At 37.3% G+C, this 15,532-nt stretch overlaps 1 protein-coding gene across 20 annotated transcripts in view; it reads right to left on the bottom strand.

Moving 5' to 3' along the window:
* LOC127455676 (rho GTPase-activating protein 42-like) overlaps window positions 1-15,532 on the bottom strand; it is a 190,376-nt gene that overhangs the window by 42,685 nt on the left and 132,159 nt on the right. For all 20 annotated transcript variants that reach the window (XR_007899722.1, XM_051723708.1, XM_051723709.1 and 17 more), the window contains exons 5-6: window positions 4,787-4,888; window positions 3,520-3,630 (exon numbers count right to left, since the gene is read on the bottom strand). Coding sequence is in view for 19 of the 20 variants with exons in the window: in XM_051723708.1 (XP_051579668.1) it covers window positions 3,520-3,630; window positions 4,787-4,888 (213 nt within the window). In the remaining variant the exon portion in view is untranslated. The remainder of the gene's footprint in view (window positions 1-3,519; window positions 3,631-4,786; window positions 4,889-15,532) is intronic.

Genomic DNA, 15,532 nt, shown 5'->3' with positions numbered 1-15,532 from the left:
CCAATCAACATGGAGAAAAAGCTCACAGATTATATTAACATCACAACATCCTACAAAATATATAAAAGATGTAGTTCTTCCTTTCTCATTGCAAACAGGGATTTCACAATATTTCATGTTGATTCGTAAATTCTCAGAAAAGCTGAAGGTGTGACACAACTGCTCAGACAAAAGTTGACAAGATATTACAAGTGCACACAAACATCAAAACCACTCAACATTCACCTCAGAGATAAAAGAATGTTCCAGGTTCAAAATAACTACTCAGAGACAAGCTGTCGATTACCACAAAGCACACAGTAATGCACTTATAATTAAAGGTCTATGAGGCAAGGCATTCTGGAGGGTTAAAAGCAGAAAAATACAGCTTGCATTTTTGTTAAAGCACTTATATTAATTCTTATGTACAAAAATTGATGTTACTCGAGCTGACAATTGGTCTAAATTGTCCTTTTATTGATGGGACTACATTTCTAGGTGGATGAAATTCTTTTTATGCAATTTCTAACCAGAATAAAAATAAAAAGTGAATAGAAAATATAAGTATATATAAAATAAATAATAATAATAATAATAATAAAAAATAAAATAAAAAATAAAATAAATATATATATATACATACATACACACACACATTCACGTATGTACAAATATAAATACAAATCTGTTATATACAGATGCAAGGGAATGTATGGCAGAAGAGGTAGGGTATGTTGGACAAAATATCTGTGCAGACGTCACGCCCAGACACTGTGCTAGACTGCTGTGTTTCTGAGAGATTTAGAGTGTTGCATTCTCCATGCCAAGTGATAAACACTTTGGCTCCCCTTCTAAATCTCTACAGCAGATTCTCTGGCTCATATCGCTCCTCGCACTTATGCATATAAATATGCTTAATGCAGTAATGATTCATGCAAGTTATGCCCATTGTTTTAATATGTGAGTTTGAGCCATTCTGTATTTCACACCCTGTCTGCTGAGTGGGGATTTAGACATCTGGCACACGCTTGGCGTAGTCGGCGCAAAACAACTGAAAAACAGAGAGCGCTATTTATCGTTTAATACAATGAAACATCCAATTATCCTCTACCTATTAAAAGTTTTGCACTGGCAAACACACATTTTTAATCCCTGCCTACAGGGATGAATTCATTAATTAGTTTCATTTATACAGGAAATACCTAGTAAGTAGTGTAGCCAATCCAAGTATATGGGGATGATTAGGTGGTTTGATTGATTAGTGGCCATTGATAGTGGCCAATGGGCAAATTTGCCCTCAGTTTTAAATCCCAAGGACAATTATTTTTACAGTATAGTGTCCCCAATCCCCATCACTATATTAACCTCATCAGCTCTGCTGCATATTTTTGGCTGCCACTTGCTTTTTTCACACCCAAACTTAACCCTTTCGCACATACGGTCAAACCAGTGTGATTACGTGTACGATCAAATTGGTGCAATCTGCATTCGTGCTGCTGTTTACCAGCAAAGAGGGACTGAAGTGATTGTCACAATGAACCAGCTGCTCAAATATTCTTTTCAACATCACAATATCTTTATTTTTTTATGTTACAAACATTCAATCACTAAATAAAAGTTTAAAGCCGTCACCATCAGAGCTGACTGTTTTGATGTAGCGATGCGGCCATGTTTTCTGATGTCAAACAAAGAATATACAAACTAGTCAGTCCACTCAAACCTTCTGCCTTTCCATCCGTCACTCATTCTAACCACTTCTGGTGCTGGGAAAGTGGAAGGGCTAGGTTTTTAGAACCTTCTATGCGTCTACGCTTTGATGAAATCAGAATCCCATACTGTACTGCAATGTAAACAGTATGGCAGTGCGCATAGCCGAAAAGCACGTTCGTGATTGCATCTTATCTATCGTAATCAATCATTATAAACATCTTAAAACAACTTTATATGTTTGACAATATATAATCTGACCTTCAGTGCATCTGATGTGAAGTGTAAGATAACGTGTTTTAATTACAATTACGCGCATTAAAGAACTCACGCTGGGGGATCCATCAGTACAGGACAAACTCACTTGCGAAAAGGTTAGAAGCTCACCTTATACACATACAGTGAACTAATTGGAAACTATTGGTCTACAACATGATCGCATGTGAAGTCTGCATGTTGTTTCAGAGACTTCTAATACCCTTGGATCGGCTCTTTATGCCGAACTCAATGACAAATGGCATCTGCCATCAGCCATTTTTGCATGAGCTCGTTTTTACCTTCCCTTGTGGCGCCACTGAAAGCGCGTTGCGTCATCAGGGTGTAAGACCTGGGTTCGCATCCTGCATTGAAACCAGGAATCATTTGCGATTGTATAATCAGTGACGAGTGTGATTTGGAGGTTGCATTTCTCCTTCTAAGATTTTTACTCCACTGATGGATAGTTTTAGGTTAGGTGGCTGGATTGGGGGGCACAGTTTATAAAATATGCATTCCTCTTCACTGTATTACAGCCTGTACAGCTGTAATGCTTTTGGAGCCCCTGTGTGGACATTTCACCCAGATAATGGAGCTCACATGTGTCCATACGTCCAACATCACTTACCGCTTTGGTCACTGGGGGCAGTGTTTTGAATTTTGGTAAGCACAGACAGATTTTAGCTAAAGAAAAGTCAACCTACTGTTTCCAATTTTACTGTTAGATTAGTCTGTGGTCTCATTATAAAGACATGAGACTCATTTTTATGTTTGCAATCTAATGACGAACATAAATTAATTTTTTATCCTGTCCTTAAAAGCCTGTGATTCAGGCTCTGTTTGCTAAATGTTCCTGCTAAAATGTTCCAATTCCTAAATGTTACATTCCACTAGATGGCAGCAAGTAGTGGGAAAATTTTATTTTACTCTGTTACCTTCCATCACAATATACAGATCTGAAATGCAGGTGGTGCTCTGGCGCAGTACATGAACATGCTCGTTCATAGGCATACATTCTATTTTGTGATCCCATGTACCTTCCCCAATACTTCATAGAATATCTCAGCCTCTGAGTGGACTAGAAGCTTAATCTAGATGTTGTTGGAAAGCTGAGATCCTTATCTTCAGAATGATATATACGATTTCATCATTGGTTGTCGAGAACATATTTTGCAGATGATTTGTTTATCAAGTTTTTTTCTGATGGAACATGTTTGAAGTATGAAAGTGTGTAATTTATGTTGTAGAACAGAACGTCCACGTATCGTCAAGTAATGTGTTTCGTCAAGTGTCCAGCATACAGTAGAAGTCCTTCAATTCTGTTTAAAAAGCATCTCAGGACGCACCATTGAAAACACTAAAATGTAAGATTTTTCTAACATGTGGAAATTGTAGTAATAAAGAATGAGAAGGTGTTCAGACTTTTGACAGGTAGTGCTTTGTCTTAAGAGAGTGGGTTTGTGTGTATTTATGTTAGTGAGCATGTGCTTGTCAGTTTTTAAAACTTTCATTTTAAGACAGAAATATAATGTCTAAATAAACAGTAAGAGGCAATTTTATCTATCACAAAGATCTTACCGGCTCCACAAATTCAAATTTCTTCTTCTCTTGAACCTCCTGAATTTTGAAGACGTATTCTAGTGAGGCATCATAAAAGAGTTGTCTGTCCTTATCAATGTGAGCGTCAGCCTGCAGACAAACAAAGAGTGCTGTTACCCTGGAGACAGACGGAAACTGATGGCTGCCAGGCTTGTACACTAATTTGGACATGTTTGGGCTTTGGTTAATGGTTACATCTGAGAATTTCAGGCTTGGCTTGAATTTGTGTAACAGAAATCCAAACAAAACGTGCTGGAACAGCTCTGAAAATTCTCTCATAATTTACTCACCCTCATGCCATCCCAGATGTGTATGACCTTTTTTCTTTTGCTGAACACAAACAAAGATTTTTAGAAGAATATTGCAGCTCTGTAGGTCCATACAATGTAAGTGAATGGTGATCAGAACTTTGAAGGTCCAAAAAGCACAAAAAGGCATCATAAAAGTAATCTACAAGACTCCAGTGGTTAAATCTATATCTTCTGAAGCGATATGCTAGATGTGAGTGAGAAACAGATCAATATTTGAGTTCTTTTTACTATAAATCTCCACTTTCACATTCTTCTTCTTTCGCTTTTGGCAATTCACATTCTTTATGCATATCGCCACCTACTGAGCAGGGAGGAGAATTTATAGTAAAAAAGGACTTTTATATTGATCTGTTTCTCACCCACACCTATCATATCAATTTTGAAGATACAGATTTAACCACTGGAGTCTTATGGATTACTTTTTTGCTGCCTTTCTATGCTTTTTGGACACTCAAAGTTCTGGCCACCATTCACTTGCATCGTATGGACCTACAGAGCTAAGATATTTTCCTAAAAAATCATAATTTGTGTTCAGCGGAAGAAAGAGAGTCATACACATCTGTGATGGCATGAGGTTAAGTACAGTAAATTATGAGAGAATTTTCATGTTTGTGATCCCTTTAAGATTTAAAATAATGCCATTTGTAAATGTTCAAATGTTTATCATGCTACAAAAAATGTCATTTCTTAATCCAAAATACCATAGTTACTCTGATTAATGTTACTACAGTAATAAACCTGTATTGGAGACCAATATCACCTACAAAGAAATTCTGATTCTTCTTGCTTCATACACTGTTTAAAGTTGATCCTTAGAATCAATAGCTAAGGTAATCGCCTAATACTCAAACACTATTATTTTGCTGTCATGCAAGCACTGATATTTCCTTCAGGAAATGCAAATTTAATATTACTGTATTTGCTGTATGATTCACCTCTTGGAGAGCCGATTCCTTCTTTTTTGATGACAAGTTGAGATGTTTTTCCAGTGTTGAATAGTACTTTTCTGTTTCCTTGTCAAATTTCTTCTTCCCCTCCTGTGAAAATCAATAGAGAAAATACAGAAAACCAGCAGCAGCTTGTTAGCATTGTAAATTACTCAAAACCCTTGAAAGATAGTAATAGAACTAGGACCCAAAAAGTACATTAGATAACAAAATATCAATCTGCAAACAGTTGTTAGGAAGCTAGTTCTTAGAACCAACTTTCCTTTTGTGAGCCATATTTAAAAATGAGTTTTAACCAGCTGGTCTCAAGGTGATTTTTAGTGCATGTATGAAGTCAGTTCTCCTTAAGTTTGCTTATAACAACCTAATAACATACTTTTTTTTTTTTTTAAAGAATGCTACTGTTTTTGATATTTTATTATCTAATGCAATGACATTCATTTTGAAGTGTTACTTCAGTGTCCAGTTACTTGCATGCCTGTGATGCGCCTCTTAGGCCATTAGGTGGCACTCTAATGCTGTTATACTTTTACAGATTGTTCTTGTATTCCAGTGAGATACACGGATGCTGGTTTATACAGTTTAACTCATAACTGATATATTGCATGCAAATAAGTGACTTGTCACTCCAAGAAGGATGCTAGGGAAATGACACAATTCAAGCTTAAAGATGATCATCTACTTCATCACACACACAGTGCTTACAAGATTAATCTCTTCCTCTTCTCAGTAGACATAGAAGAGCAAAGCACAAAATTTTCTTTTTGTCTAATATTGAAAATACTGTATGTACAAGCACATTGATTGCCATTTGAATGACTGTTAACTTTTGGCAGGTGAAGACAAAAAAGGCAGGTTTGCATTAGTCTCAATGTTGACACATGTTCATGTGACCTTAACATGGTGACCACAACCAAAAAGATTTTTATAGGCCAGTGGTTTTTAAATGTTTTGCTTCAGGACCCATTTTTTATTTCTGGGTCATCATCACGACACAACCCAACACAACAGACCTTATTCACAGCATTGGCATCTTTGATTTTTGATGGGAATGACAACGAGGCTGTGAGGGATAGATGTACTGTCTCGTCAATGGGTTGTACAGTTGTTTAAAGTGTTTTTGGATCGTTCCACTGACAAAACATTGCAAAAATATCTTTCCAAGAAATTTCAGTAGATAAAAAAAACTCCAGACAACATGAGATGGGGAAAATTATATGTGATTTAAGAGCTTTTTGATAGCTTAATACAGTGCATATCATTGAAGAGATGGTAAGTGTCTCACAGCCTCATTTTCATTCCTGCCGCTGAGAAACAGATAAATATTTAAGTCTTTTTTTAACAATAAATTCTCCTCCCTGCCCAGTATGTGGTGATATGCACAAAGAATGCAAATCATCAAAAACAAAGAAGAATGTGAAAGTGAAAGTGGAGATTTATAGCAAAAAGGACTTAAATATTGATCTGTTTCTCACTCACACCTATCATATCTCTTCAGAAGACATGGATTTAACCACAGGAGTCTTATGGATTACTTTTATGCTGCCTTTATCTGTTTTGTTTTTTTGGACCTTCAACATTCTGGCCACCATTCACTTGCACTGTATGGACCAACAGAGCTGAAATATTCTTCTAAAAATCTTCATTTGTGTTCTGCAGAAGAAAGAAAGTCATAAACATCTGGGATGGCATGAGGTCAAGTAAATGATGAGAGAATTTTCATTTTTGGGTGAACTATCCTTTAAATCAGAGTACTAGTTACTGACTAGACATTCCTATGACAATGTGTAGTTAAACACACACATCATGAGTTGCAATTAGTGATATTTTATAAAAAATAATTACAAAACAAAACATCTTAATGGAAAAAGTCTGTGCAAACACACCTTCTGCAAGAATCTGTTTGATAAAAATATGAAATTATTATCATTTGGTATTAGACCGCTAAAGGCAGAAGCCCCTAAATACAGCAAACACTGCATTTCCATAGTTTTTCCAAATATTTTTTTCCTCAAAAGGACTAAATAAATCATGAATGTAATGGATAAGTAGCCAGAATCGTCAAGAGGAATCGGGATTGAAATCACAATCTGATTCCCATCAGAAATAATAAACTATATTATGATTAGTTTAATTTAAAAAAAATAAAAATGATAATTCTCCCCTTTTCTCCCCAATTTGAAATGCCCAATTCCCAATGTGCTCTAAGTCCTCGTGGTGGCATAGTGACCTGCCTTAATCCAAGTGGCAGAGGATGAATGTCAGTTGCCTCTGCGTCTGAGACGTTCAATCCTCACATCTTATCACGTAGCTTGTTGAGTGCGTTAATGCGGAGACATAGCGTGTGTAGGTTTCACGCTATTCTCCGCGGCATCCACGCACAACTCACCACGCACCCCACCCAGAGCGAGAACCACATTATAGCGACCACGAGGAGGTTACCCCTTGTGACTCTACCCTCCCTAGCAACCGGGCCAATTTGGTTGCTTAGGAGACCCGGCTGGAGTGACTCAGCACACCCTGGATTTGAACTCACGACTCCAGGGCTGGTAGTCAGCATCAATACCCGCTGAGATACCCAGGCCCCCAGTTCAATTTAATTATTTGCATTCAGCATTGTTTAGCACAGCTGTCTGTGATCAGTTAAGTTGTTCTAGACCACTGATATGAGGACAAAAGTGTATATAAGAAATAGGAGGATTAAAAGGATTACAATTTGGATATTTATATGCTGCAACTCTAACTCTACTCTAAACTCTCAGCGCTAGTTCTAGTCTTTGCCTCTCCTGTCACAACTCTTCACAAGAGATGTTTATATATATATATATATATATAATTTTTTTTCAAACAGCAACGCCCTTTGTGGATTATTTTCAAAGGTCATATGTAAATTTTAAAGTGCTCTATTTCTTTGCAGAGTCTCAAGTGCTGTTCTGAATGAAGCATGCAAGGTGATAAAGGGTTTGACGAGTCAGCGGTTAGAGTTGTATACTTCACATTTTATTTCCATGCATTAAAAAAAAATGGCATACCGTGTCCAGTATACATACTAAATACTGCAACAATAGTACGAGTAGTATGTTAGTATGCTATTCTGAACACAGCCACAGCTTGTGTCACAGAATGTCACTCAGTTCTGAAAGAAAATGACATGTGAAACCAGAGATTGTGTGTATGTGTTTTCATTCCCATGGCCCCTGCGTTAACCCCTGACTCCATTTAACAGATACTGATATGACGTGGCTAAACAGCACACATCAGCAACCTCATCACAGCCCAATTTTAATGATAAAATAATCAGAGTGGACACAGTTCTGATTGGCGTACACCGGGTTTCTGAGTACGGCCAAATACCTGACAAAAATCAATAAATAATTACTTGACTGTGTCTTTAGAGGCTTTCTTTACTGTGTCCGGGGAAAATATCTTTTCAGAGAATTTCTGGTGTGTATATATTTCAAAGACTCCTATGGGATATGAGTTAAATAATAAAGCAGACAATTACATGAATAAATATATTAGATAGTGTTTTGACAGCCAATAAATTTCCCCTCGGGGAAATATAATGTTTGCATTATATGAGTGGATGACAGAGGAAGACGATATACTGCATCTCTGGGCCTGATGACATTTGTTTGTGAGATGAATACTGCAAGTCTGATGAAAAAAAAACAAAAAACAGAATTCTCTCTCTCTTACACACAGAGACAAAGAGAGAGGGAGAGACAGAAAGAAATAAGATTAAACTTATTAAACTAAAAAGCTTGAAATGTAATGTGCTTTTCCAATTCTTATTATCTGGGATCATTTAATATAACCACTCACACACAAGTTGAAGTAAAAAGAAATTCTCAAATATAAGCTGGTATGCAACCTTTAATCTAGACAATAATTCATAAGTAGGCCATGCAGAATGCTCTTTTTTGCAATTTGTTTTTAAAGTATTTACCAATGCATTATCCATTTGCCAACTGAGTTAAACATGTCACTGGAGAGCTGATCATCTGGAAGCAACCAATGAACATAAACTGTTGTGCAAATTGTTTTGTTTTGCAGACCATATACAATGAATATGAAAAGCAGTGAAATTAATCTCACAATTGTGCCACCATGCAGTGATGAAAAGTGCTAACATGATCACACAGGAAGTTGGAATGTTGCTTCTAAATGTTCCAGTACTCTGACATCGAGTTACTGACAAGAGCAATCTCTCATCAGACATTTTTCCATCAGTTTATATATGTTTACTTTCTTCTGTGGCGTGACCGGAAGTGTTGCATCAGCAGCGTGGGAGACCTAGGTTTTCGCCCTGTGTTAAAACAAGGAAGTAGTTGGATTTACATAATCAGTAACAAGTGTGATTCGGTTTTCCCGAATTGAGTTTTCCCTCTAAAATTACATTTTTACTCCACTGATGGTTAGGGTTAGGGTTTGGGGGTAGAGCTGATAAAATATTCATTCTTCCTCACTGTATTATATCCTTTACTGCTAAAAACAACTCACTTTGCAACTCACTTTTAACGCCCCTCTGTGGGCATTTCACCCAGAAATTACCGTATAGGCCACTAGGGGCAGTGCTTCGAATTTTGGTAAGCGCAGACCGAGTTAAGCAAAAATAAAATCAACCTACTATTTCTGAATTAACTGTGAGATCAGTCTGAATGTGCAAGGCTGAAACTGGTCTGGAACATTGCAGAACAGTGTTTGGAAGAAGGTGCTTCCGATTAAATAAAAAAATAAAAAAAAACCAAACCTTGGCAGTTTGTTTGTCTATCCATTCAATTTCCTGTATGGCACTCTTGTTTGATCCACTACTCACATCTTTACTGCAATTAGTGAGTTATGCTTTCTCTAGTCAGTGGCGGACCCTGCAGAGATGGCATATTCAGCTGGAGCGGCACTGTTTTCGGTTCACACACAGCAGACACATTCCACCTTACTCGGCTGCCTGCTCTAAGTTCCAGGGAAATCATACAATAAAATGCAACAAAATGTGCCCCAATTTCTGATATGCATCTAATGATATGCTGTAGCATTTATTTATTAAAAGTTGTAAACGTGTGCAGGTTTTGAACCTGGGACCGCTAATGCAAAAACAAAAATCTTACCACTGGATCAGCACACACCACAAAAACATTTGTGATACTTGTACATTTGCGTTTAGTCATTAAGCAGACATTTTTATCCAAATCGACTTGAGAATGAGGAACATCACAGTCAATGTCAAGTTCCAAGAGTAGCCAGAGTAATAAAGAAGCTAGAGCAGAAGAAAGAAATGTTAAAGTGTATATATATATATATATATATATATATATATATATATATATATATATATATATATATATATATATATACTTTATATACTATAAGCACTATGTATACACTCACTGAGCACTTTATTAGGAAGACCTGTACACCTATTATTCATGTGATTATCTAATCAGCCAATCATGTGGCACAGTGCAATGCATGCATTAATGCAGATACAGTTCAGTAGCTTCAGTTAATGTTCACATTGTGGCATGATTGTTGGTGCCAGACGGGCTGGTTTGAGTATTTCTGTAACTGCTGATCTCCTGGGATTTTCACACACAACAGTCTCTAGAATTTACTCAGAATGGTGCCAAAAACTAAAAACATCCAGTGAGCGGCAGTTCTGTGGACAGAAATGCCTTGTTGATGAGAGAGGTCAACAGAGAATGGCCAGACTGGTTCGAGCTGACAGAAAGTCTACGGTAAATCAGATAACCCCTCTGTACAATTGTAGTGAGCAGAATAGCATCTCAGAATGCATAACATGTCAAACCTTGAGGCGGATGGGCTACAACAGCAGAAGACCACATCAGGCACATTGTATATACTTTATATGTTTTACAATTATAAATCTTTGATATATGTGTACATGCCATAAAATCAGTGGATATGCTGTAATTAAAAGTTGTGCAAAATCTTCTGCCGTTTTCCAGTGGACTTTTTTAATAATAGGATAATTTGCTAAAGTTTAAAATCTCAAAACTATTATTTTCTCTGGCTGCTGTTCAGTCTCTATTGTCACACGCTGAGTCACTCTCACGTGGTTTTGCTTTTGATACTTGTTCAGATGACATTGAGTGAGCATTCTTGGTCAATGAAAAAAAGATCCGTCAACTTGCCCGCATCTCTCCCACACCTGGTTCGCCACTTGCGGGTTAAGTCTCCATTCACGGTATAGTAAATCTGCTTTCGTTTTTATTATGCCCAGGACATGCATCACACGTTGTGAATAATTGTGCATTATTCCACACAATGCATTTATGGTTGTGGTCGAGTTAAATGCTCATAAGCACATAGACATTTTTCACTTTTATTTTTTTTGAGTTCAAATGTTCTGGAGATTTTCGGCCAATTACGCACTTTATCAACATTACTATTAATGTAAACCTCACGGGGATATGTAGAACTTTCTGCAGGCACAGACTCCATGCAGGCCTACACATAAGACATGCTTGAGATCCAGTTCTGTTGTCCCAGCAAGGCTTCTCCTGACCATCAGTGTAACCATCAGGGCTTCTTTTCAGACTTTCCACAATTTACTGTTGTCCCTTTGAAATGATCTCACACAACCTCTGCTCACAGGGTCAGTTGGAACTGTGGCCAGGTTACAGACTGCTGGGCCTCGGAGGGGGGCTTGCATGACAGACAGGCATCAGATCCCCCACAGAGTGACAAAAAAAAGCCGGGCAGACAAACATATGTGCATGGGCATCCACACACACACAAACACACACATAGAATCCTGGAGCCACCTGGCCAGACGAACTGATCCCACAGATTTCGAGCCATCACTGCCTCGGATACTGAGAGTGCCAAGGGAAAACAGACCAACACCCCCTTGGAAGCTCTCTTTACACAAATGGCTGGCTCTTAATCATCCAAAATCAGTTTTTTTTTTTTGCTTCCTTTTTCCAAGCTGGGTGCCAATTCTAAACATTTGTGATGGAATGTGTTGACACCCTTTAACTTAGACTTCAGTGTCTTGAGGTTTGGAGCAATGTACTGAATACCACCATGTACAGAAGAGAAGAGAAGAGAATGATGAGAGGAGGTTGAACACACTTGTGCTTGTCTAAGTGGTAAACTGCTCAACAGATTGTGATGCGCAGAGACATCCTTAGTATCTCCCGACTTCAATTACACTCATTAAGGGCTAATAAGTCTTCTGTTACCTAATAAGAGCTGGCGGGACGTTTCATGTGGCATGCGCAGTCGCTTGGAAACACCTGAATCTGTACTGATGCACTGCCAGTGCAGTGTTTTTCCAAGCAACAGTTCCTCATGAATAATTGTTGCATGGCTAATTGGACACTGGGTCTCGTAATAGTAATTAAGCAGTAACACCTCAACTTGATTAGTTATTTTGATGCTTAAACACTCAAGCATGTTCTCGCCTTTCTACTTAGCAAGAGAGACTAGTGAAAAACAAAGATTAACACTGAAAGACACAATTCACAGCTCTTAATTAACATTCTACAGAACAGTTCAATAAATAGAGAAATAAAGAACATTAATACAAATAAAAATAAATATTCTAAGCCAAAATGTTCACTTTCTTGGGCTAACTTAATTTAATGTATTATCTGGAAGTGTGTGAATTTGTATAGTTTACAGTAAGAATCTCATTGTTAAAATAAAATTATTCACTAGCTAGAGACTTTTCATATTCTAGCAGATTAACCTGTCATACAAAACCACCAAGTGTTTGCCTGTCTAATTAAATATGGAAAAAGTCAACAAGAAATTTGAATCCACATTTAAAAACCCCATTCAATCGTTTGATGAGCGCAGGGCATGTGTTGATGTATTTCCTATTGAAATTTGACTAAAAATTGTTGTTTAGAAGTACACTAGCATATGGATGGGGGGGGGGGCAACTATCTGTTTGCTCCACCATTGGCAGATGGAGGTTGTATTCAGAAAACTGTAATTGAATTCAATGTATATATTTGCAATATATAATTGAATATAATTGAGTTTAATTTAATACAATGTATATTTTTGCAATACCGTTTGGTAACATTACAAACTTCAGCTTTGAAGTCAGAATTAAAATTTTGTTAAAATTAAAAGGTGAAGTGCATGTATATTTTTGTAAAAATACTTTATCCTATTTCCATTTATTGTGCAGAGACAACTATGCGTAAGCCATTGATGACTACTTGAATAGTATAAACACTATGACACTTTAAAAACATTGTTGGAAGATGCTATTTGTTTCCTGGTGCAAATGATGGCAGATGCTATTTGCACCCATACTGAAATACTAACATATAGTATATGGGCATCACTGAAGCATGTTTATTGTGTTTATCATGAGTCCCACATACACCATACAACAGGCCAATTCAACTGGCGGCCCTCACTTTTATCTGGCCCTCCAAACGATTTTGATCAAATCGCATTGCAGTCTGAAACATCCGAGAAACCTTTGTGCAAAACTCATAAGTGCTGAGTTTAAAAACACTTAGCGGCACACGAAACAGCGTTAGCTTTCATCATTAGCAATCCTTGGTCCAATTCTGGACTGGAGAGTGTGTGTTTAAACTTGCTTACAATGCTCTCCAAAACATAACCCAGCAACTTTAAGGTGAGCACATTTTATCGCAACTTATTACATCAACTGTACTTACACATATTGCTTAGCAGCTGGGTGCAGTCAAATCTACAGACCTAAAATATACGTCACAGCAGTTTTTACAGACGTGATGGTTGCTCATACTGCATGCACAACCTTTTTCAACAAAAGATAATCGATGATGGAACCCAAACCTTCAAAGAAAATGCACAGAAAAGTTTGCTTTTGCTCTCCATTCTTCAAGTTTTAAGCGCACGTCTCATCAGTTAAGGGTCTGTAGTGCTTGTTTCAAGTGCCACTGAAACTGCATACATGCACATATCCAGACTGTGTTTGGCAGAGCTGTAGCTAATGGGCTGAAAGGTAGAAATGATTCTAGGGGCCACAGGTTGATCAATCCCGAACATCATCAAATCAGTTTTGTTTTTTTGTTTTTTTGTTTTTTCAAAGTAAAGTACATCAAAACCTATTTGTTAGCTGAGGGTGTGAGGTCATGCTTTAGAAGGAATGTATGACCAGACCAATACCTCTGAATATTGTAATGTGAATAAACACATAATATTAAAAGTGTTTAGTTTTGTTTTCCATTTTAACATGTTTGTTACAATGAAAGTGTTAGCTAAGAAAAAAAAAAGAAGTTTGGTCCCCATTGAGTTTCCATCTGGATAATCTGGCCCCTGCAAGAAAATAGTTGAATAGCCCTGCCCTACACCAACCCCTACCCCTAAACCTACCCCTAACCTACCTGAACAAAAATTAACTATGGTTTTACTACAGTAACCATAGTTTCACCATGGTATTTTGTAGGCTTGGGATCAGTGCCTTATTCACGCCTCGATAATTGGAAGATTTTCCAGATGATAATTGATATATATCAGGATTTCTTTTTTTTTTTTTTCAGATATAAATAGGGCTGCTCGATGCACAAATTCTTTGTCTCTTCCATTAGTTTTCCATTAAATTCAACCCAAATCATTATCAAATGACAAAGATTATTTACTCAAGTCATTACTGGATGATATATTGTGTATAAGTATCTTTCATAAAGCCTTCACAATGTGTTTTCAGTAAAAAGTATTTTCGTGGTTTGACAGCTTGAATTAAAGACCTTTTCAAGGCTACCTGTACATACAGAGAAATTGCATAATAAATGTTGCCATTTCTAATAATTCAGTTTGCATAGTTTCGTTAGTTTCCTACACTAACATGGAAAAACAACGTCACTGTTCATTCTTGAAGAAGTAACCTCTGTAACTTTGGACTGTCATCTCCTGCCCCACTTCAGCTTGTCCTGTGTGTGTATGTGTGTGTGAGCTACAGGTTATATCACCCTCTTGTGGTCTCCCAACGATATTACGCCAGACTGTTAAACAGAGGCCAATTGAGTGAATTGGAAAGACCGCAAATTGGGCTTCTAATTTAAATGTCGGCTCATTTTTATATATCAATGTCTCAAAAATATATCGATAAAATAATGTGCCGATCAATAATCAATATTTTATGACATCCTTAGTATTTTGGAGTAAAATCATAGTGACCACAAAATTAAACATGGTTACAATATTAACACCATATTACTGCAGTTACACCATGGTTAACTGCATTAAAACTATGGCTTCTGCCAAAAAAGAACTGGTTCCTACAATATTACTATAGTAAATCCTTTGTTAATTTTCGTATGGGTTTGTCTACCGAGACTTTCGCTAAAGGAGCGATAAAATCTACACGCGAGCGATGCCGAGCCGTGGGATAAAGGCATTATTGCTCTCAACCTGGACAAGTAAGGGAATGGATCAAACCCTCCTTTGCACTCCCTGACATTCACTATGACCAAACCACTGCAATTAATTTACACCCCTCAACACTGCAGTAACATCTATAGTCCAGTTTGTCATATATTTCTGTGGTTCCACCAGACTATTGGGGTGCAAATAGCTGTGCTGTGTGGTAGGCACTATTTACACCTGGGTGCAAAAAGTCACTCTGAACATTGTTCTTTTTTTTTTTAATGGCCTGACATGTCAACTTTTGGTTCAAACAATGGTGTGACCTGGGGTAATGTGAGTTATGCTATCCAATGATGTCTCTGCAATCACAGAACTGAATGCTAACAAACCACAGCA

This window comes from Myxocyprinus asiaticus, chromosome 18, assembly GCF_019703515.2.
Source record: "Myxocyprinus asiaticus isolate MX2 ecotype Aquarium Trade chromosome 18, UBuf_Myxa_2, whole genome shotgun sequence".
In the NCBI taxonomy this organism is placed as follows: domain Eukaryota; kingdom Metazoa; phylum Chordata; class Actinopteri; order Cypriniformes; family Catostomidae; genus Myxocyprinus; species Myxocyprinus asiaticus.
The sequence above is the reverse complement of the archived record's forward strand: the minus strand, read 5'-3'. Positions and strand labels throughout refer to the sequence as shown.